Source organism: Hesperophylax consimilis, chromosome 1, assembly GCF_061612785.1.
Source record: "Hesperophylax consimilis isolate HC1 chromosome 1, BYU_Hcon_1.0, whole genome shotgun sequence".
NCBI classification, from domain to species: domain Eukaryota; kingdom Metazoa; phylum Arthropoda; class Insecta; order Trichoptera; family Limnephilidae; genus Hesperophylax; species Hesperophylax consimilis.
Window position 1 is genome coordinate 22,458,595 of NC_142836.1, and position 24,501 is coordinate 22,483,095.

Consider the following 24,501-nt stretch of genomic DNA (forward strand, 5'->3'; position numbering starts at 1 on the left):
CACTTGCAGAATACGGTTGTCTATAGCATGCCATCTCCATGGAAACACCCCAGCCTGCTGCGACGGGAAGACAGGAGAGAAACAATTTCTTCCGAGAACGCACCTTTAGGGATGTTACCCGGACGACTGTCACGCAGAGACTGGATAGCAACAGGAGCAAGCCGTCGCTGCTCCTGCCCTCCCTGCTGCTTCCCACCCCCAATACCCTCCCACCCCACCTACGTAGGGAGGGGGGAGAATTGATCTTTGCTCACCCGTTACGGATATTATGTTTTCCGGCAGGTAAATGCCTCGTTAAGTTTGCAGATTAACTGTGGTTGTTTTCAATGGAGGGTCAATGCAGATTGTATTTAAAAATAAAACTTAAAAAGGCGATTTTTCTCAATATTACATAAACAATTCAAAAATATATATATATATTTTTTTATTTTTTATAGTGAATACCTCACAAGAGTCCCAACTGCTCCCGCCTGAAGCCAGTGAGACTATGGCATCCCCAATTGGGGGATGTTGTGAGGCTGAAGCTGACCAGCGCCCTTGAGGTGATTTTGCACAAAAACGGCGCTATACAAGTCATCCAATTATTATTATTATTATTAAGTGGGGAAGGGAAAGAGGAAGGTGGGGAAGTACCTGGCTATTCAGATCTAGTCACTAAACACGGCTAAAGCCATTTGGAGCAACGTTTCAATTCTGAATGGTGGTCTTACACCAGGGCGATACTGGTAGTATCTTCCACTCTGGAACGTGCCGCAAATATACTATATATTATTTTAATTAATTAATTGTGAAATAACACAAATTAATCAAATAAAATTTATTTGCGCACGCCGGGTTCGAACCCGCAACCTTCGGAATGGCAGTCCAATGCGTTACCACTGGACTATGCCGGCCGTCAACGCATTATGTCTAGCAAATGTCTAGCATTTACAATGAATTATTGTAAATGCTAGACATTTTTACTGTAAAATGCACTTATTGGATCATTTTTTTTTTTAAATTTGATAATCCAATAACTCTCTATTCATACCAAGTTTTCAGAATAAATCTTTCATTAAAAGGTTAATAATCTATATTAATAAAAATGTAAGTGTTCATTTGTTTAAAATCATAAATCTCCCAAAGTTCTACACCGATTGCTTTGAAATTTTGACACAACGTCGCATTCAAATATACACGTGTTTTTATATACCTATTTATAAAAACGTCACCTGCCTGCGACAGATAAAACCATGCTTTTTTGTGACAGGTAAAAACATGCCTTCTTTGAAAAAAAAAGCGCCATCTGTTGGACATGCATTTTTGAAAAACAGCACCATCTCTAGGACGTAAAAGCAACATGCGCTATTGTTTCTCTATCGATACAGACAGTCTGAGCCACAGCAACACGTGGCGGAATATAGCAAGTTTTAAAAATAAAACACAATTAGATTTTTTTAAATACTTCAATGTAAAAAAATACTAATTTAAATATATTTTATACACTCGGTGTACCTACTACATATGTAATTTCGGTCATTTATGGTTAACAATTTTGGTCAATGTAAAAAAGAATTATTTAACAGATAACAAATATATGAGAAGTATTTTCTCCTTATAAACATCAGATCAAAGAGAATATAACTTCAAAGCAAGTTTAGCCTTTTGAAAACCGGCACAGTCTACCTTGTATATGGGATGATAAAAAATGTTGAATACTCAATAAAGATGTATTATGTCGAATGCTTTTTGGTTGGCACTAAATAGGGGTGTGTATTGTTGCTCTCAATTTGGAGGAGATAATCCTTAGCAACAAATAAGCCCCCCCCCCCTGCAGGTGGCCGTGGGGAGATGAGGTATAACCCCTCTGCCAACTCAGGTGAAAAAATCCTTTATTAATGAAATACACCCAATGCCCTCCCCTTGCATACAACTAGTTTGGAAATAAGGGTGCACTTTTATCAGATCAATGTCCATCATGTAATATTATACTCAAATAATTATTTATTTTTTTGAATATGAAATTACATTTTTTACAGTATTAAAATTTTTGTACGTACACACAAAAAAACATTTCTAATCTATGGAGAAGTACATTACATACTGCATATATTATCTACTTCCCGAGACAAATTTATCGGTAACAAAAAACAATATTTATTACAAAGGTTTCAAAATGATCAATGAACTTCCCTTAAAATGTTAAAAAAGACTAAAGTCTTGCAGTTTTTCGTGGATTATGTCTCAATGTTTTGAAGTCCAAATATTAGTACATAGGTAATAGAATATTTTTATACTTAGTAGTTTTAGAATAGAAGTAAACTAGATATAAAATGTTAAATTTTGTAACTAAATAAAATATATTTTTCAAAAAAGCTCATAAATAAGGGGTGGTATCAGGAAAAACAAAAGATGTTAGTGTATGTTTTGAAATCACTTAACAACTGGAAATAGATAAATTACAGTGGTACGGTGCTCAGGTTCACCGGCAAACAATCTCATAATAAGCCAACTTCAAATCAGACATGCTTTCAAATGAAATAAATTTATGGATTCCTTCCTGATACCAAAGAATATAATTGAGATAATCCATCAAGCATGTTGCAAGTGTAGTGCACATCAAACAGGATAGGTAAGTGATGCGGCAATTAATTAGCGTAGGGCTTCTACATTACATTATTAAATCTCCCCATGGGGTGGGTATCTACAGGGCAGTAGGGGTACAATGCAAGGGGGTCCCTGATTTAATATTACAGGTGTATGCCACCAGCTAGCCATTGTAAAAGGCATCCCCCCAAGCGGATATTATGTATCTCACGTGCCATCCTCCAGGCCTCATACAACCTGTTGCAGCTCCATTTCAACGGCGGAGGGTGCCAGGTATCATGTTGCACCACTAAACACTGAGATCACACTGATAGGGGATGATTACTGCTGACGGCTGTCAGTATTAATAAGGTTCTTCTGAATACCAAATAAACTCATATTACGGAGATAATACCTGTGCACATACATTATACTATACTACTTACCTACTTATATCAGAGATACCTCGACTCAGAATATATAAGGAATATTTAATAGCAATTTTTTGTTTGATTTTTACTCACCTACTGAAAGGGCAGTTGTAAGAGGAGCGTAAGATGGAGAAACAGTTCCTTTGCAGCATTAAATCAGACATTATAATACCAGCATTTCATTCATAAAGATAAGTCACAAAAAATTACAAATGAAATTATTGCATAAACAATCAATCAACTGCCAGTAATAAGTAATGCGGACTCAAAATAAACCACTCAGTGTTTCTTGTACAAAGTGATCAGTGTCTAGACCGGGGGTAGAGAACCTTTTTTACGTTGGAATGTTGCATTAAGTTTGACCAATAAAGCCACATTCACATAATTCATGAAACATACTGTCATAATATTACATGCGTAAAACGAATTTTCTCAGCCCTTCAAACTCGGATATTCGAAATAAATTCTAAAAATACGAATTTACAGTGTAAAATGATTCAGATTTTCAAAATAATGATACTAATTAGGACGATGTATAACCATGTAAAAATACATTTTCGGCATTTTATCGCCGCTGCTGTCTTTCAGATTCAGATTTACGTAATTTTGTGATTTATTTTCGCAAAAATCGAATTTTTTCGAATTACACAAACAAATTTTTGTGGGTGGACAAAAATAAAATTGAATTATCGGGGTTAAAATTAGTGGGGTTCTACTGTATTTGGAAAAAAAAAGTATTATGTACTAACAATTATAATATTTTGTAATTAAATAAATAAAATTTATATATTTTTAAGAATTTTTTGAATGTGAAGCATGGAGATTTACAGTTCTTCAATCTTAGGATTCGGTTAGCACTTCATAAGCCTTTTAGGCCTTCTACCCGGATTAGGTTTTCTAACCTGTTTAAATATGGGTGTTGGAATTTCAATATCCATCACATTCCAATCATATTATGTGAAAAACATCAACAATCAATACACCTCGTTCATCATATTAAAAATGAGAATAATATTTTAGGTTAGGTCAGGGGAACTTTGTACATTGTTGTAGGTAAATGGATGAGTGTTGTTACCAGTGACGGCGATATAGTGCTGGCCCTCCCCTGACTGCACCACGGCCACCTGCTGCTCCCCTGAGCCCGGGCTGGAGCGCCCCGAGTCGCCCCCCAGGCTGCGCATATCCACCACCGTCACCCCGTTGGCTGTCACCTGCAAACACAAACAAACAACCTACAATCAGTATATCAATTCCTGACCAATGTATCAGCCCCATTAACCTTCAGGCTGTATCCAAATGTGTGGGTGATATCAGCTCCACACAGTGCATTTTTTCATCTCATCTGTCCGATCATTAATACTTTTTAAAGCTATGCTCAAACATATTTTACATGATCATTATTTGTGTAAACCTTGCTCAAATAAGCATCCATATCTTAACTATTCATAAATAACTCAAAATAACTGTTTTGGGACAATGTTAATATAAACAAAATTAAATATTACCCAACAGAAAAAAATACAACTTAGCGGTATGAGATGTACTTAACTGTAACATCTGCTTGTATCAGATTTTTTGATCTGTGCATCGATAACATGATCCTTTTACCAATTATTTTATAAGCAATAATTATTAGCCTGAAACACTCATCCACATTGAAAAATCTCCTGATAAAAGATACATGACGCCAACGGGACTTGAACCCGTGTCCTTTCGATTTCTGGTCGACAGCTCTGACCACTGAGCTATGGCGGCTTATCTCTTATCCGCGAAATAATTCAATATATACTAGTGTTTCATTCAACAATTACTGCTTGTTACATTTTTTTCGGAAGAGGCGGTCCCAATCCCAACAGCCAATGGCGGAGATTTTGAACTTCGCAATGCGTGATATAACCTTCCCTTATTGAATATTGGATGTTTTTATTGACATAGACCGTGAAACCAGTAAATACAGGTGTCCGGGGGTAAAGTGCGCTAACTTTGGGAGTCGATTCTACATAATGGTAGAAGTAAAAAAGATAAATAATGTTTTATGAAATTTCCCATTTTTTTTCTCATTGAAGAATATTTATTTTCCAAACAGTTCAACTATTTTAAGTAAAAACTACCTTACAATGTTGGAATTTCTAAAAAAGTTATTCACGTTTTTTACGTGTAATATCATGTATAAATCACCCTCCGACGTTAGTGCACCCCCGGACACCTGATATTAATATTATATTTTTATTTTTAACCCTTCATGCTAATTTTTTCGCTTTTGGGAACAACTCATATGGTCTCATAGAAATCCTTGTATCTTCCTTACTGTCATGGTAAAAAATAAGATCTAAACGGTGTTAGAAATAGAAAACAACATGTTTTATATTCAAATCTAGAAGTTAACCACAGAAGAATTCAAATGTGCACCTTTATGAAACAAAAGGTACCGAAGGCAATTTGAAAAAAAATTTTTTATGAATTTTTAGCAATTATTTTTGCATTAAACCGCAAAAAAATGAGGTGACAATAACTTTTGTAATTTTGTCTAATAAAATGCGCATTTTTATATATTATTTCAATATCAGTAACATTAGTTACAAAAATGTAAGGTGACCCATTCTTAATTTATTTTTATATTCGCATTACAAATTTTAAAATATCTAAAATTATATTTTATATTTATAACTAGCTGTACCCCGCCACGAGTTGCTGTGGCTCAGTCCGTCTGTGCAGATAGAAAAACAATAGCGCGTGTTGCTTTTGCGTTCAGGAGTTGGCGGTTTAAAAAAAAATGTTTATCAAACAGATTACGCTGTTTTAAAGAAACTGGATCTTTTTACCTCTCACAGGTGACATCCACATACTATATTAGCGTAGTTGTGGTTAAGTCTATCTGTGCAGATAGAGAAACAATAGCGCATGTTGCTTTATGCTCAACAGATGGTGCTGTTTTTCTGAAAAGCATGTTTTTACCTGTCACAGTTAACATCTTTATAATATATGTTTATGAAAGGCGTGTTCGAATGTTAAACTTAAAAAATAAAGATGGTACTTTTTCTCTTCGAAAAATGATTTAAAAAATATATTAATAAATTTAAAATAATGTTTTTTTGACACTGTCAATTTAAATTATATTGAAAATAAAACACATTGTGCATCAGCAAATAAATTCTCTAAAACACAATGCATACAAAATACAGTGCAACATAACTGGACGCAAATCTCAAAAGCGAAATATCATTTTTAGGTTAACAAGCAATGGGTTTTTGTACATCAAACATTCTAACAAAATATTTATTTTTATAAGCAATAATTGTTCGCCTGAAACACTCATCCACATTGAAAAAATCTCCTGATAAAAAATACATGACGCCAACGGGACTCGAACCCGTGTCGTCATGTATTTTTTATCAGGAGATTTTTTCAATGTGGATGAGTGTTTCAGGCGAACAATTATTGCTTATAAAAATAATTGTTATCCTTTGTGCTATGCATAAATAAAATCTTGTCTTTAAAACATTAATTTATCAAAAAAAATAATAAAATATTTATGTTTATTCTATTTATTTAATGAGATAGTTAACCCACTGGCCCCCAAAACCACGGCTAAGAGACGGGTGCGTTTATCAAGTGCATATCCACAAACCCTGGCTCTGGGACGCCCAGTAGCAGGTCAGCCTAAAATGAAAAACAGTCATATGAGTGACACCTAAGAATAAAATTTTAATTGCCAATCGCTCATATAGGTATATAATGAAGCTTTCATTTCGTAATATTGGCAATAGTATAATTGTATTGTTTTTCCCTTGTTATTTATGTTCATAGACAAGTCGGTCGCTTTCTAACCTTACCCAAGGTAAACTAATATATTTTTATGATTCACCGCATAAGAACGCCCAGTGCAAAGATAGGAGAACTACATCGCCACTCGGTTGGGCAGTTTTTACAAATGAATTTCGGCTCTGTAACATTCTTGTACGCAATACAGCGAAGACTCACACCTAGAAATTACTTAGTCGGTGAATTGTCGAGAGATGTAAATAAAAATAAGTTATATTTATTTTTAATATGACCAACGTTTATAGGGTCCTAAATCGTAGAAATAATCAATGATTAGTTTACAATTTCATTAAAAGTTATTTTAATAGCAAACACTGCCAAAGCGCCATTTGTTGATTTTAAATGTCAAATTTCAAAGGAGGAACCAGTGTCGTTATGTGTTGTATGTTAAAAAAATTATTCAGTGCAAAACTTGTAAAAATAAATAAATAATGTGCGAAAACACATCTTTTTGGTGGTTAAAAAATGCACATGTATATGAATTTTTCAATCCCTTTTATAAAAGTACTATCCCATTAAACTAAAATTAAGCAGTTTTTCAACAGGATGTACATGTTCAATTATAATGTAAATATGTATACATAACATTATTACTAATTATCAATATACATAATATTGTTACTACTTATTATTATTAATGGCACAATGAATAACAACTATTTATTGATAGTGATTACTAGTATGTATAACATATTTCTACTTATGAGCCATGTTTTTAGCATATATGTATCTGAATCTATTCGTAAAATGATAAAAAATACAAATAGTGGCGATGGCATATGTTCATTGTTTGGAAAGCGGATATTTCTTCTAATGTATATGTTTTTATGTAGGTACTGATATAGGTGATTTTAGTTGCATATTTTGACTGTCCTACAGACGAGATAATCGTGCATTTTACAGGATGTTTCAAATCAGCACAAACAACAATTAACATATTAATTTCAAAAGTTTATTATGACTGAATGCATTCAGATAAAAATGAACTGGCTTGAATCTAGAAAGAAAACAGGCCTTAATAATTTATTTTTAACACTAATTACTGAATATTTGACAAAATTAATAATTTATTCATAAAACAAGATAAGCAGTGTATCCAGTGTGAAAATATTGATTTTTCAATAGCCAGTTACTAGATGGCTGTATTTCAAGATAAGATAACAAACCATCGTTGAGTACTCAAACAGAAGTGACTAATAAATAATAATGGTGGTGTCTCAATTCCCCAATATTGGGGATCTTTGTCAGTCATTGTATCATTGGGTGATTCTGCTTAACTGACCTCTGACTGACTCTTCCGGAAAAAACATTCCAAAGGAGGTTGGGAGGGAGGCGGCCTTCCATTTCACGAGGAGAAGCAAGAGTGACCGATTGAGGGAGGGTTACCTGCTGGACGGCCTGCTGCAATCAGTCAATGTTAGCGGGGATTACAATGACTTGGTGAGGGGGTTTGGAGGGAGGCGGCCCTTCATTGAGAAGAGGGACTGGATTTGGAAGAGAAGCAAGAGTGACTGATTGAGGGAGAGTTACCTGGTGGGTGGCCCGCTGCAATCAGTCAATGTTGGCGGGGATTACAATGACTTGGCGAGGGGGTTTGGAGGGAGGCAGCCCTCCATTGAGAAGAAACAAGAGGGACTGGATTGGAAGAGAAGCACGAGTGACTGATTGAGGGAGGGTTACCTGCTGGATGGCCTGCTGCAGACTGTCAGCGTTGGCGGGGATGACGATGACTTCGTCCTGTGCCGCGGCGAGGGGGGGTGGGGAGGGAGGGGAGGGCGGCGGCCCCCCATCCCGCCGCCGCACCACGGTGCACGACGAGGACTTCACGATTATCTCGTCCGTAGGACAGTCAAAATCTGCAATTAAAATAACCTATATCAGTACCAAGACAAAAACATATTCATTAGAAGAAATATCCGCTTTCCAAACAATCAACATAGGCCAAGCCATGTTTGAAATCTTCGATCTTTACTACTACTAAGCACAAATCCTAGCACCACTCTTATATTTTGCTTACTATAAGCTTCTCTTGTTTATGTTTCCGTCTCTGATCTGCAAACCATTTGCGGATCATTGTTTTGTACCGTATACAACCAAGTATCAATAATCATTAGATTATTTTTTGCTATGCTGACATTTAGTAACAATATGAGAGTTCACGATTCTATACAAAATAATACACATACTCAAAGACAGTCTTAAAAATAAAATCTTTTTCCGTGAGACCAATAATTAAATAATTCATGACATTAATTAAGAAAGGTGTTATTAAATATACCTCCTTAATGTGTGTTATATTAAAAGCATTAATAAAATGTGAGAGTTATATTTCAGTGGAAAAATCAATGATTCTGAGTTGGTTTCCCGAGTAGACAAATCATTTGGCGGATCGGTAATCCTGTATAATAAGAGGTGAGCCACTTCATTGTGTACATCGGAAGAGGTTAGGATAAAACAGGCTTGAATTGGACAAATATTTATGAGAATGATCATTTTAAAAGACAAACAGTGGTAAGTGACTGAGAATTTTTCTAGTGAACTTAAAAATTCTTGGGGTATGCTGAAGGAACAAATTTTCTTTGGAAATCAAATATGTATTAACCTTTCCTTGCCGGTGCTGTTAACTTATTTGACATGTCATAATAATTTCAAAATGTCTGTAAATATGCTAAACACTGAATTCATATTTTAGGTGTTCCTCAGTAGTACATTTATATAATAATAATAATAATAATAATAAGCCTTTTATTCTGAACCTCTGTTAGGTATATTAATATTATAAATGTTTTGTTTGTTATAATATATCCCGAAGCTCAGTTTGCCTCTTGGCATAGGCCTCCTCTAACTTTTTTTCTTTGCATCTCACTAATGCCCAGGATATCCCATTTTATTTCTTCGAGAGCTATCTCTAGCTCGTGTAGGCTTTCTTCGGTTCTAAAGGTTCTCGTATTTAAAGTTGCAATATTGAGTATTTTGTTTCTTCTTGTTGTTAGAGGGTTGTGGTCTATAACTCCCGCGGGGACCAGCCGAATTGGGAGACTTTTTGTTGGTTGGTTTTGGTTGTTAATTTTGGTTGGTGTTAATATTCCTTGTTTTCGATCTTTCGAGACAGTAAGTAGTCTTTTGGAGCATTTAGTTGTGGGTCAGAACTTGCCCGGTTGACATAGTTCAGTATGTTAGGTCTGTTGGTCTCTTTCATGCATTATTATATTAAGGATTAAATAATAAAAATATATAAGTATTTATCGAATGCAACAGAAAAAAACATCTTGCCCAAAAATCGGGAAAAATTTCATTAATATATAAAGTATGTCTGAACAGTAGCTGAAGATTATCGAAGTGAGATTAGTCAGAATGCGGCACTGCGCAAGATAACCGCCCCAGGGTTGAGAAGATGGGGTGGGGTAACCATGGCAGCCCCCGGAGCAGGCTGGTCTCCATGGAAACCCCTCCTCGCTCAGTCTCCCAACCAACACAGACAGGCGCCGCTATACCACTGTACTATACGCGAGCAAACTGTTTAACGTTAAAACGCTCGCTTAACACAAAGCAAAACAAGTCAACGGGTTGAGATTCAAATTCACATTGTAACTAAGCACATACCATTATTCATTGTATAAATGAATATCATATTAGTTAACTCAGTGACACAATATGTCTGTAAATACACTGGCTGAGAATATTCAGACAACAGAAATATGTAATTATTGTTTTCACAGAGTAACAAAATGTTGGCTTTACAGCTGTTTTTTTAAAATATTATTTGTGTGAATACGGCACAAGAGTCCCATCTGCTCCCTACTAAGCGGAGCGAGTGGGACTACGGCATCGCCAATCGGGGTATGTTGTGAGACTCCAGGGAGTGGTGAGGAGAAGAAGACAGAGAAGAGAAAGGTGAGGCGGGGTATTCAGATCTAGTCCCCAAACATGGCTCAAGCCATTCAAAAGACAAGTCAAATAGATAAATAAACAAATATTACATACATCACATCAAATGATAAAAGTGCAAAAACACATAATTACACATATAGAAAACCCAAAATAAAAACTCACTCTCTAGATAAAAAATATTTTCTAGCTTCATGTTTTCGTTTCCCATATAGGCCCGTACAACAATGAACTCACGCCGGCCAACACAGCCCACTGATAGTAAAGGCAGTCATCTCACAGAGCTAGGGAGTGAGACCTACCTATCGAAGTGCACCTACCCGCCCCGTATTGATCAAATAATCTTTATGATTAGAACTGTATTCATTTCACGGACCTGATAGCGTTTGCAACTAAACAATAATGTATGCCAGGGGCTGCAGCAAAGCAAAGGGTACCGAATTGTTCCTGGCTACGCACCTGTCCTGCAGGGGTAACAAACCCCTTTTGATAGTTAGAAAAATGATTTGTTTTTTTAATGAAGCAAATCGTTAATGTTCAAAGTTTTCATGTTCACCTTTTAATAAGTTAGTTTTCATTTGCTTAATCAAAGTTGCTATTAACTAGGTGTTTCCGTGAACAGCAGGCGTCACGTCCAAATAAGTATGTTACTTAATTTTCTCTTGTTATAAAAACCAAAATTTCCTCTGAAATCATAAGAATTGTAAGTAGGTACTTAAATACCAAACTACTTTATAAATAAACATGACAATTTCACATTTGAAAAAAGGATCATTACTGAACCATTAAAACGGCTACCATCTTCAACCGGAACCGGAAAGTAACAAACAAATTTACAGAAAGATGAAATTCCAATGAAAATTCAGATGAAGTGTCCAGTTAAAACAGAACTTAAATACGTTCAGTCAATTATTTTCTTATTGAAGAAGAAGATAATATTAATAAATTTAAACGAAACATGAAACAGTACAAGACACAGATAACGGTCACAACTAGGAATCGAATCCAGACTCTCGTCTTACCCGGACAGGTTTCTTAACCAACCAGTAAGACGAGGGAAAACATCTGCTTTAGTTAATTGTTGGCTTAGAAAACCAGTGGGCTAAGTAAAGATAAATATAAACAGAAATTGTCATTGATTCTTTGTTTATATGAGCCTTTATTTTGATTATCAAAAAGAAACATAAAAAAATAATCTGATGAATAGTTATATATTTAATAATAATCTGATGAATAGTAGTGATGAATAATTTCATTAAGTAACAATATAAGATGGTTGTGCATCCCTGACATTTAACTATCTGAGGTATAATTGCCTCGTCATAGGTAACCGGCAACTAGCTAGTGGCAAGCTGTTGGCTGTAGATATATGGGGGTGGGTGGATGGTCTTGCATGGGTGTGCAGTGGCATGGCACATTCATAAGGGTCCCCCACCATTACCAAACTACCACACACCTGCTTTCAAATAATATGTATGACGGTATATGACTTTTAGACTTTTTTAATTCATTACACATTTTTAAAGCTAAAAATTTTTTTAAAATATTTTTATTACTTCATTTTATATGATAGTACTTTTCAAATTATAATTATGTATGCATAATTTCTTTAGATAAAATATATTTTAAAGCATCCTGCTCTTGGTGTACTATCTAAAAAAAGAAGTGACCAACCATTGTTTACCTATATTTTGCATAAGAAACACTCACGCACACAATGGAGTGTACAAGTTTAAAAAAGTAGCGCAGACCTGTGAAAAATCACGGGATGTTAAAATTGCAGGATTTGTGAAGCTCAAAAGTATTTATAAAATATTTGGCCCAGGATTCCTATCAAAAATAAATAATATTGTCAATTTTCTTTATAATTTTTTTTTTTTTTGACAAATAAATATAGACATTCTGAATTACCTTTCGAATGATCACCATTAGTAAACTTTAAAAATCATTAGGACGGGTTGTTTCGGAGAATTTTAAAAATTCATCAAATTTCAACATTCATTTTCGGTTTCTGTAAAAATCCTATTCAAGTTCTGTTATTATATCATTATAGGCTAGTTGCTTGATAGAACTGAAATAATAACAGAACTTGAAAATTAACTTTGAAATTAGAACAATTGCATTCAAATACGTGTTTGTTTTTATATACCTATATTATATGCAGATGTCACCTGTGACAGGTAAAAACATGTTTCTTTTTTAAAACAAGGCCATCTGTTGGACGTAAAACAAAAACACGCTATTGTTTCTCGATCTGCACAGACAGACTAAGCCACAGCAATGCGTGGCGGGGTATAGCTAGTATAGAATAATTATTAAAATAAAACCATTTTTTTGAGTACCTACTTTATCGCTTGTCTGAATTAATACAAACTGTGCTAAAGAAAATGATCTGACAATTATCGGATTACGTTTTCAGAATTTTGCACTGGGTTTAGCAGAGTTTGGTTTGCTACTAATCTCTGATAGTAACCTATACTATATATACTAACCAGTTCAAAAGTTTGAAAACAGATCTTTTCTACAGGACTGACTGTATTAATAAAAGATGGCGGTAGTCAGTCCCAATTTTTAAAATCATTTGCTGGACTATGTCAAATCACGCACTTACAACTGAAATTAGTGTTTATTGAGAAAACAGTAAAAAAATTGATATAATAAAGTAAGTAAAGAATTGACAAAGAGTTTAAACTGTTAATTAAAAAATATATATTATCAAATTCATCTTTTATCAAAAAATACAACATTATTAAAATTTCATCTTTTTATAGTTTCGGGATATGGATATAATGTAGTTAAAAGGGATGAATAATAAATAATAAAACCAGCTAGCAGACTGAAGTTATCAAGGCAGAATACACCCCTAATGTCAATATCTATGTAATACCGGCACAAACTGCCTGGAATCAGTGGTATGTGGAGAAGATTAAGATGAAGGTTAGAAGAGCATTGTGCTATTAGATCTGGTCGCTAAACCTAGCTGAACTTTCAACTAATTTTTCTATTCTGAACGGTAGTTTCTCACTGGGGCAATGATACTCTATAGAGTAACTTTCACTCTGGATCTACATAATATGCTAAGTGTTAATAAACTAAGGATGGGTTGCTTCACATAATTTGAACAATTCATCAAAATTAAAATTCATGTTTTGTCAAGTAATATTACTATCCAAACTGTTCAGTTATGAAATAATAACAGAACTAAAAATTTCAAATAAAAACATTTTAACTCTGAAATTTGATGGATTGTTCAAATTCTGTGAAACAACCTGTCCTAAATGCTAGAAAAAAAGAGGAATCGAGAAAAGGTTAGATTTTTTAAAATTTCATTTAAGTAGGTAGGCAAATGAAATAAACGTGGTTGGTATTTGAAGTTTCATTTCCAAAAGACTAGTATTTCCGTGTGTGTTAATGTAATTTTTTTTAGTCCAATATTTAGTTAATCAAAAAAGGATATGGGGTTAAAATCAAAGTGAATTATTAAACATTTGAGAAGCTTAAATAAGTGATTCATTCAAATGCTTAGTGAAAATCTCAATTGAACCGAGGGATGGGACGACCTGGCACGAGGGGTAGACACCCCAATCTAATATTTATCCCCATCTATTATACTGGCGCAGGTTGACAGATTTCATATACAAGATACAACTAGACCAGACAGGTAAAACCTACCTACCTTTAGAGGCTACAGGGCATTACATTTCATGTTGGAGGGCTCTTTTTATTTGTAATGAGTTTTGTGCAGAAAATGCCAAAGCGAGTTTGACTTGATTAAGCATTGTTTATTTATATTACAAATAAATATTATTAAGAGGAAGCTACAAAGCAAAAATGTGTATATTCTTGGTTTACCTTATATTGTAGGTAATAGGCATTAAAATCGCTTGACAAACGGTGTCTAGAAACATTCAATTTCAAGAACAAAACTGTTTTTTTTTATTTATTTTGTAAATAATTTTATAAGAAAGCAAAAAAGTTAATCAAGTGAAACTGTCACATATAATCTTGGCTATAATACTGTATTTTTAAAAAGTTGTCTCCTTTACGCGTTCGTACATTACTATTGAAAAAATTTTTTTTTAGCAGTTTACATTTATATTTTTTATTGAGTAATTTATTATTTAATTTGTATTCTACTAAAGCGAAACGATAGGAAAACCTTCAATTTATCTAAAGCATATTTTTTGGTATTCATAATGTACACCAATTCGTTACAAAGATTAATCAAAATAGTGATTTAGCATTAAACTTTCTTAAAGATGCTGTCAAAGAGTCAGATAATTTGAGTGCATGTCCGCTTCTCAATTAAATCCAAATAAATGGGATATTTCTGAACGTCTCCGAAAACTAAATTGAAAGGTGATAAAATATACTTTCATATTTTATTATTAGAAATAAACATATAATTTTTTTTAATATTAAATTTTGAAATCAAATATAAAAACGTCTTTTGTCTAAATGCTGAACTAAAATTACTCATTATCATAATAAAAAAAAACACATTTTTTTTTAGACAAATGTATTATAAATATTATTGCCACATCACTTTTCTGTTGTTTCATGTTAAAATAATTAAAAAAAAAAATTTCATATTTTTTCTCAAATTGAGGTCAGAACCTTAGGTTTCATAGAAGTGTACATTTTAATTATTCTGTGTTTAACTTCTTTATTTTAACACAAAGCTTGGTGTTGTCTATTTCTAACTTTGACGGCAAGGGAGACACAACAATTTCTATGAGACCATTATGAGCTGTTCTGAAAAGCAAACAAATTGACTCTACGAGTAATAGCTGATTGTTCCCAAAACTGAACAAATAAGCCTGAGGAGTTAAATTTAAAAAAATAAGAGACAGGTTACAAAAAACTGAACAGAAAATCTATAGAGGTGCTATCTTTACTGATTTCAAAGGAAACATCAATTTCATCCAAAGTAAGGGAATTTGACCTTACTTTAGACACACCCGGCAAACCCACAACATACTTCTATCGGTTCTTCAATGGTCAAAAATAATATAGATTACAAAGCACTCTGTTTGGGGTGAATTGCCTAATTCAAAAAAATAAATAACATAAATTTTTTAGAGAAAATATATACATTTAATTTTTAGAGAAAAACACAATTTTGACATGCTTGCATCATTTTATTTGTTTATCAACTGACATTTCGAAATGATCTTTAAATATAACCAAATACTAAATAAAAGATAAATTTCTCGAAATGACCTTAAATATAACCAAATACTCAATAGAAGATGAACATTTTTTGAAAAACAGCACTATCTGTTGGACGTAAAAGAAAAATGCGTTATTGTTTCTCTATCTGCACAGACAGACTGAGCCACAGCAACGCGTGGCGGAGTACAGCTAGTTATGCAATAAAATCATAACCGAAAGGGGGTTCGTAAGTAGGAGATTTTGAACTTTTTAGCAATTTTATAAAAAAACACATCAAAAAAAATTCTCTATTAATTCAGAGGTCAAGATGTATTCTGCTCACAGCATTAAATTAAAGCATCTAAAATATTTGCAAGCGACTAAATTTTCAACAAGAAACACATAATTTTGCAATACTTCCGAGTGCTTCGCCTTAACTAATAAAACCTATAGCGTGCTGTTGGTCATGCTCTATTTACATCGACGTGTCCTAAGTAAAGAGCTGAGGGTGCAAATCCGTTACATTATAGGGAAAACTAGCAGAAGTATTCATTATTATATATTGAGAATGTGTAAAAGAACTACTACATCATGCATTTTTAAAGAATTGTATTGTATTAAAAAGAAAGTTACAGATTTAATGATGGAGGAGGTCAGTGTAGAAGTAGGCATAGGTACAGTTATAAATTAAACAAAGAATCATTGTGTGGCGTTTATTAAACTAAAGAGAGAGCACCAACAGGTAGACTTAATTATTGATTGATTAGCTCCAGTGTTCAGTTATATAAGTGTGTTCATGTACATAGGAGCATATGTCTACTACTTAAATATGTACACATACAAATCAACAATGGCATGCATTATTTTGTAAAATTAGAAGGAAATAAATTGATCATTGTAAAAATATTATAGTTCATTTGAAAGATTTATTTAAAATTTTAACATTTTGAGTAGGTAGGCATTCATAAATCAATCTTATAGCAATGACCTCCAATATTACATTAGACTATTTGAACCCAAAGAGGGTTAATCTAACACTTGTACAAATTATTAAATTAAGTGACGACAAATTCCATGCCCTGCCGCATTTTTCATAATTAGACAGCGACAACATTTTTATTTAAATCTTCAAAAGCACCAGAACTAAGCCACAACGAGAAATTAATTAGGCGACAATGTCACGCTGATTAAAATACTAATACACATAAAATATCGACAGATATTGGAAGGATAGTCATGGCTAATTGTTTTGCATTGATAAGAAAGTGGAATAAACATAAAATTGACGAATAAATATACCTGTCAGCCATTTTATTAGATGATCCCGTACGTCAAATCACAAAAATAACACGACAAAATACGAAAACGGCACAAAAACTAGTACAGTTGGTTAAGACACAATGCAAAGGCGGGCTTTTAGTTCATTTCATTATTATTTGACTGGAAAACGAGTATTTAACAGCAAATTTTCTTGGTTAAATTTATTAAAAATGTGTAATGTACCCAACATGTACCCAAGTTGTTGACTCGTTGCTACGCCAGTCGCCTAGGCTACCGTCTAATGGCCGACGCTCGCCCGGCGACGCATGCGCGCCAACTTCAAATGCTCCGTGTTCTGTTCTTCCTGGTTCAAATACTTGCTTATAATTTATTTTTGTCAAAATCTCTAACATTGAACCAATAACACAAATTTAATGCAAAAAGTAAAATGTCTTTTATAATTCCAAATCACAATCGAATAAAATAATACGCCTTTTTAATGGAGATATCGGTTTTAGAAATAGGAATTTTTGTTTGCCTCGGTTGTATAATATCTTAACACCAGAGCGTGAACATAATTCAATAATGATAAATTCATAAATAAATGTTATACATTATGTAAACATAAGTATTATTCAACAATTTATAAGTGACTTAGCAAAGTTGCCCACTGCCATGCACTGGGTTCATGGGGTGAGGTTGTCTGGGTCTCGGCTGCGGATGCGTCGGCCCACCATTTGCGTGGCGGGCCGGTTCAGGAGAGGTCGGTTGTGGGAGACCCTTTGACTTCTCCAGCCGGACCCTATCGTCCCATCGCCTTGCACCGCAGTGGAAGGAATGATTCATACCTCCGTCACTCCTGGACATACTGACCCCCGGATTCCTATTCATCCCTCATACCATTTTCCTTCCCAGAACGTCCTCTCCTTCCTTCCCATAAAACTACCCCGAGGAAAATATTTTCCTCAGGGTCTCCTGTGTGGAGTTAACGTAAAAAAATATAATAATAATATCAGATCTGTAAGTGAATGTATAAATTAATCGTTCATGCCTTATTATCATACAACATAAGGGGTCCCGTCCGATTCGGAATATTCATAAATTCTATAAAATTCGAAATAGCTCACACATGACACGGTTAACTTCGCAGGTGGTCAAAGGAGGAACTAACGACCAAATGTCTATTTTTAAATCCATTGATTTTTTTGTATATCTACAAAATCTTAACTAGCCAGATGCCACCAACTGTAAAGTTAACATGAATTTTTTATTTTGAATATCTTCTTTTATCGCAGGCCCCGAAGAGAAACGATTCTGACAAAATTAAGGAAGAGGTACCCGGGGCTGGGGTGAGGTGAATATATTGTAAAATAATTATGTTTTATACCAAGTACTATTTTTTTGCGTACTAAGCGTGACAAGGAATTCGGAAACTTTATCCAATATTATAATAGGTACACATTTATATTGTGGGATGGAAAACAATGATTATTTTTCAACTTAATAATAATTGCAATAATTGGAACGGTTGAAATTATAGGTTGTCCGAAAGGTTGGCTAAAAGAGGAAACAGTGCAATACGGCTAATACCCCAAAAATCAAAATGAAAGCAAATAGGTCTGTTAATTATTTTGTAAAAATCATGAATAGTAAGTAAATCATAATATTTATTAATTTGATAAGCTTGTCGGATTCCGCTGCACGAAATAGAAATAAATAGCACTTGGTATCAACTTAATTACTACAAGAAATAACTATGTATGTCGGTGGAGATGGTAAAAGATTCATTGAAGTCTCATTTTTCTCAATCAAAGTTATGTTTTAAGGTTAGGAAATACACGTAAATTATTAAAATAACCCAAACCAACACCCTACGATTCTATTTTGTGCCTGTTTACTAAAACCCCCGATTTAAATAGTTTGTCTCCATTAGTTATTTAAGTTGAAATCGAGCGTTGTTTTTTTAAAGAGCCTTTGCATGTAGAGGAATTCGACAAGTTTACCATTAATTTAAATATTCGAAATGAAATTACCCTTTATACTTCGTTCACAAAATATTGTCTTACCTTCATAATATTCAATGACAATCTCATTACAACTTGAAGGACTTGAAGAAGGACTGAGAGAACTAAATGGATTTCCAGGACTGGAAGGATTCAACGGACTCGAAAACTCACTGTTTACCAAAACGTCATCGTCTTCAACGTCCAGGTAACAGAAATATTCACTCATTTTATCACCAAGACAATGCTAAATTATTATTTTATCAAAATCAATAAATTGACTGGTAAAAATCGAAACTGAAAACAATTGACTGTTTCGGAAAAATCATTTTAATATTCGAACACTACTTAGTATGTTCATGTAATAATATATTTTTTTAAAGTTTTTTTGTTTAAAAAAAAAAATATAATTTTAGCAAGGTGCGCACTTACCATTTAGTATGCTGATCAATAAATTAAGGCGATGCACTACGTAGTGTAATATTTTAAATTGAGCCGCTATCAATAACAACCCTTACGTAGATAACGATAAGGTTTAATTTCCCGCTTAACACCATCCGCCTGTTTTGATTTATGCAAGAAAAAAACATGGCCAAAAAGTGCCTTTTGTTTTATTTTGTGGATGTTCAGGCATAAATATTTTTTTTTGATCATTTTATAAATAACTTAATTTGCCACACTATAAAACAAAATCATAACCGAAAATGGGTTTGTAAGTAGGAGATTTTGAACTTTAAAGCAGTTTTCATAGGACTTATACATTATTTTTTCTGGGCTTATAAAAAGACTTATCTAAAAAATACTCGATTATTTCAAAGGCCAAGATGTATTTTACTCACAGTATTTAATTAAAGCGTCTGAAACATTTCTAGGCGATTAAATTTTCAAACCAAAAACACATGATTTTACATTACTACGTATGGCATCGCCCTAAGCTGGGTCCAGACATGTTCTTTTGTCCGTGCCGTACCTCCGTTTCGTATCAGCGTCGCGATCAAGAACGCTAGTTTGGACGCCCGTTCGGTACGGTACGGTGGTACGGCGTCTCGATACGGATAGAGGTACGCTCCGATCCATCGCGAGTCGGTTTTTCGACCCGTTCAAAGGCGATACGGTACGGGTCTGCGCCAGTCTGGACGTGTTCGCGGCGTGCGACATCTTTCTCTGTTTTTGAACAATTCTAACTCCCACCAACGTCGCCTTTTTTGTTTTTTTTTCGCTATATTATTGTGAATAACAATGAAGGACGCGCAAGCAATCGTCAAATTCTCAAACACTTCCGCAGTCGACGACATGGTGGGAGGAAATGAACACGCGATGATCGCAGCGACGTTACGGAGATACGGGCTCTTGATCGCGACGCGGATACGAAACGGAGGTACGGTACGGACAAAAGATGATGCGTCCAGAGTTTTTGGATCGCGACGCTGGTACGAAACGGAGGTACGGCACGGACAAAAGAACATGTCTGGACCCAGCTTTAAAGTACCTAACTACGGATCGACAATACACTTATCTTTGTAGTCGATGATATGTTAGTGTAGATTTCTGTACTTTTTTTAAATAAAAATACTATGGATTTAAAAAATAGTTTGTTGGCTCGTTAGTTCGTCCATGGTTCCAACACAGGACTAGCAACTACAGCTTCTGGCGCATCACAGGCAGTCCCGACGAGAGACTGTGGGCAGAAGGACGGGAAGGCGGTCCTTCGAGTGATGGGAGAGTGGAGAAGAGATTTCTGAAGAACCCTGGGGACTAAGTAACTCACTCCAGCTTACAGGACCACAAGATAACTGGAGATCAGGGTCGAAGGGAACCTTCTCTTTCACTGCTACGTTAGGGATGCGGACGGTACTGGACCGTGTCCCAGCTTCGGCACAGGTGGTGCTTTTATTGTCTTTTGTAAGCGTTTAGTTTCCACGAGTCTGTATAATATGCCCTGCTTCTAAGTACTTAACTCTTCGGGCTAATTTGTTCGGTTTTTTTTAATAAACAGTTATTATACGTATAGTCAATTTGTTCGCTTTTCAGAACAGCTCAAATGGTCTCATAGAAATCTTCTTTACCGTGAATGTTAGAAATATCAACTAAACGGTGTTAGAAAGAAAAAATACCAAAGGTTACATTAAAATATAGAAATTAACCAGAGAATAATTTAAATGTACACCTCTATGAAACCAAAGGTTCCGGCCGCAATTTGAGAAAAAATTACGAAACTCAAAATACAAAATACATTTATCTACTAAAATTTGTATTTTTTTATCATTAATTTTAGTTCAGTGTTTAGATGAAATAACCTAAAGTGAAGAATTTAAAAAAAATTTTACCGTTTGATTTAAAAATTTGAATATTTAACAAAATTATATTTTTATTTATAAAAATAAAAAGGCGTATTTCATCACCTCCCAAAAACAGTTTCCGGATATGTTCTGAAATATCCAATTTGTTTGGATTTTATTAAGAAGAGGAAATGCACTCAAAATATCCGACTTTATGACAGTATCTGCAAGAAAAGAAGTCAATATGGCAGAGGCCTGATGAAGGGTTAATTGATCTCTAGCTTCGATGGAGCCCCCGTGTCTTAAGCGTCACTTAAGGTTACATCGAGCATATCAATGGAAGGCTTACTGGGCAGATTACTTCCGTTGAATGACACTAAATTGTCATTTCGATCCCCTTTGGCATGATCGGGTGTTTGGAATCGACGATATTATTCTTTCCCGGAGAGGAAAGGATGTGGTATTAGATTTTCTAATATTATGGTGAGACATCACCGATAATCGAGAGGTAAACTTCCGTATAATGTTATCATTTTGCTATCTTCTGCGGACAGTCGAATAATGAAATATACGAGCGTTGTTTGCCAGTTTTTTGCTAGACCTACGCTGAGATCAGAGGGCGGATCTAACGGTCAGCATTTCAGCAAATCCCCCCTGCAGATCCGTCTTTAACCTATTGTTACGGGAGGCACCAGACCAGAGCCCATGAGAGAACTCAGTGTCCCGGAACTCATGCGTACAGACGGGGCCGGCGAGAGTGGGTTCAGGGATGTATACATCATCGTGCCCGGTGCCCAAGCAATCTCAGTAGGTACTTACCTAATACTTAAAGATGAGATATTTTATTTTTAAGAAAACCAAATTATTATTAAGGTACAGATCTGCAATAAATTAAAAGATAACATGAAACATAACACGTTATCTCAATAATATTATTGTCATGCACGGCATTAACTCCACACAGGAGGCCCAGATAGGAAATAAGTTCCTTGAGGCATAGTACGTCAGCTTTGGGGATGCTGTGAAAATGGTACACATTGACGACACAGTACTCGGAAATCAACATATAATTGTACTTATCAAATTTTGTGTTCCTGCACGTACATGCACCCGAATCTGTCTTGATAATATATGATTATGAAATGTTCCGACATCGTGATATATATTCTTATTTTACTAAAAGTTTATTAGGAAACCTATTAATTCATTTGTTAAGGTCTGCAATCCCGTTTTTAAGTGGATCACCAATAATTTGAAGAGATTCTTAATATTCCGGAACAACTTTTTATTTTTAACTTATTTTGAAGGTTATACCAATGGTCGAGTGGTTTAAGACGGCTGTGTGGGTAATGAGTATGTATATGAGTATATGTATATGTATAGTGTATATGAATATGTGCGAACTATTTCTACTACTCTGCAAACTATTTTTATACTTTCCTATAATAATTATCATTGATTTGGAGGATTTTGGCAGATTCTCTATTTTTCATCTCAATTATTTGTACCTATATTTTGTTAACTCGGATATTTTTTTATATAACCTATATTTATCATATAAGATATAAGATCTGTATAATTTAAAAAAAATTATATAATATATAATAAATAAAGATGTACATTAATATCTGTAAAAGCCCTATGGGCGTTTAAATAAATAAATAAATACAAGAGATCATTGGTTCGATACCAAGTTGTAACCGTTTTCTTTTTTTTCTGTGTCTTGTTCTGTTTCATATTTCTTTCAATGATAGATTCTTAATAAATAATTTCTTCATGATACGATAATACGATAATTCCCTGTAACGCGGAAGCCAATAAAGGAATTCAAATCCCTTTGAAATCATTCAGAATATTATGAAGAAAATCGAAGAGTTAATTTATCTATCTCTTTATATAAAGAAGAGTGTCTGCGGCCGGCGGTTGGACACCGGGAAATTTGATTTTTATACATATCTACAGTTTTATATAAAGACTGATGAAATTTGCACACTTGACCTACAAAACAAGAGGAAGGTCACTGTCGACATCTGGATTAAAAAACTAAAGCCTGGGCAACGCCGGGGACTTTAGCTAGTCAGTCGTAAAGTTGATTTTTATGATGGCTAAAACTTGTTGAAGATCTAGGGACGTCGTTTCAAATCTTTATGGAAATCTTAATTCCAGTTTCCCAGTTTTCTTGAAAGGTTTTCAGGCCATCATTTGAAATTTTATTAATGAAAATACAACACACATCCAGTGGTAAATGTAACAAATAAGAACTATGGTTTTTTTTTTTTTTTTTCTAATTTGAAATAGAGCAAAAATCTCTTGGTAAATCCTTAAGTTGTATTTAAAGATACACTGTATTTTTTTATATCTACAACACGTTAAATAACAGAACAAGACGAGTTTTATTAATTTTCGGAGCTTACTTTGCATTTTTTTACCGAGGGAATTTCATACAATTACCGTTTCGGTATTACAATGTATGAATATAACCTTTAAAAATAACATATATTTGTTTAGGAACTTAAAAACTTTAACCTTTCCTTATCTGTGGTGTGTATTTACTACACATTGCTTCTAATAACTTTAATAACTTTAAAAATATAATAAATTCTGGCTTCAGATTTTAGGTATTCCTCCGTTATACATTTATGCACTGACTTACAAAATAATATTTTACATAGTTTTCAAATGCAATTAAAAATCAGAGATTTTTGTTAAAAATCGGGAACAAATACACCAATACAATCAACACGCTATTGATGTCCAGCTCGATATGTGGGAACATGAGAAATCCACACGTCCGCAGTTGTATTTTGATTTAGACCATCGATACCTACGACCGCATAGCTGTGTGTGTGCCAGCCGCTAGCCAAACGGTCGCGGACCGTCGTTAGATGTGGATCCCTCGCACGTTTGTTTAGCATCTGCCGATGGTTTTTTCATGTTTTCAGCAATTAAATTACAATTATTATCACTTTTAATATAATATATATATGTATTAAAAATAAGCGATTAGCTATGAATATTTTTCAGATATTAAATCGTTTATTTTGAGATGTGTATTGACTACACAGCACCGGAACGCGTGGATTTTTTTAGCGCATTGGG

General features: G+C 34.3%; 1 protein-coding gene and 1 non-coding gene across 4 annotated transcripts in view; both read right to left on the minus strand.

Annotated features, from left to right (window-relative positions):
* The window catches only part of Rfx (regulatory transcription factor Rfx), a 41,072-nt gene extending 23,666 nt beyond the window's left edge, over positions 1-17,406 (minus strand). For 2 of the 3 annotated variants that reach the window (XM_089630951.1, XM_089630942.1), the window contains exons 1-3: positions 17,364-17,406; positions 8,499-8,674; positions 4,072-4,207 (exon numbers count right to left, since the gene is read on the minus strand). In XM_089630951.1, coding sequence (XP_089487077.1) covers positions 4,072-4,207; positions 8,499-8,674; positions 17,364-17,370 — 319 coding nt within the window. In that variant the 5' untranslated portion in view covers positions 17,371-17,406. Of the gene's footprint in view, positions 1-4,071; positions 4,208-8,498; positions 8,675-17,159 lie in introns of all 3 variants that reach the window. The other variant, XM_089630960.1, reaches the window with a different exon arrangement.
* On the minus strand, positions 4,679-4,751 carry TRNAS-AGA (transfer RNA serine (anticodon AGA)). Its single transcript has one exon. It is a non-coding gene; the product is annotated as a tRNA-Ser (tRNA).
* Positions 17,407-24,501: the final 7,095 nt, after the last annotated feature.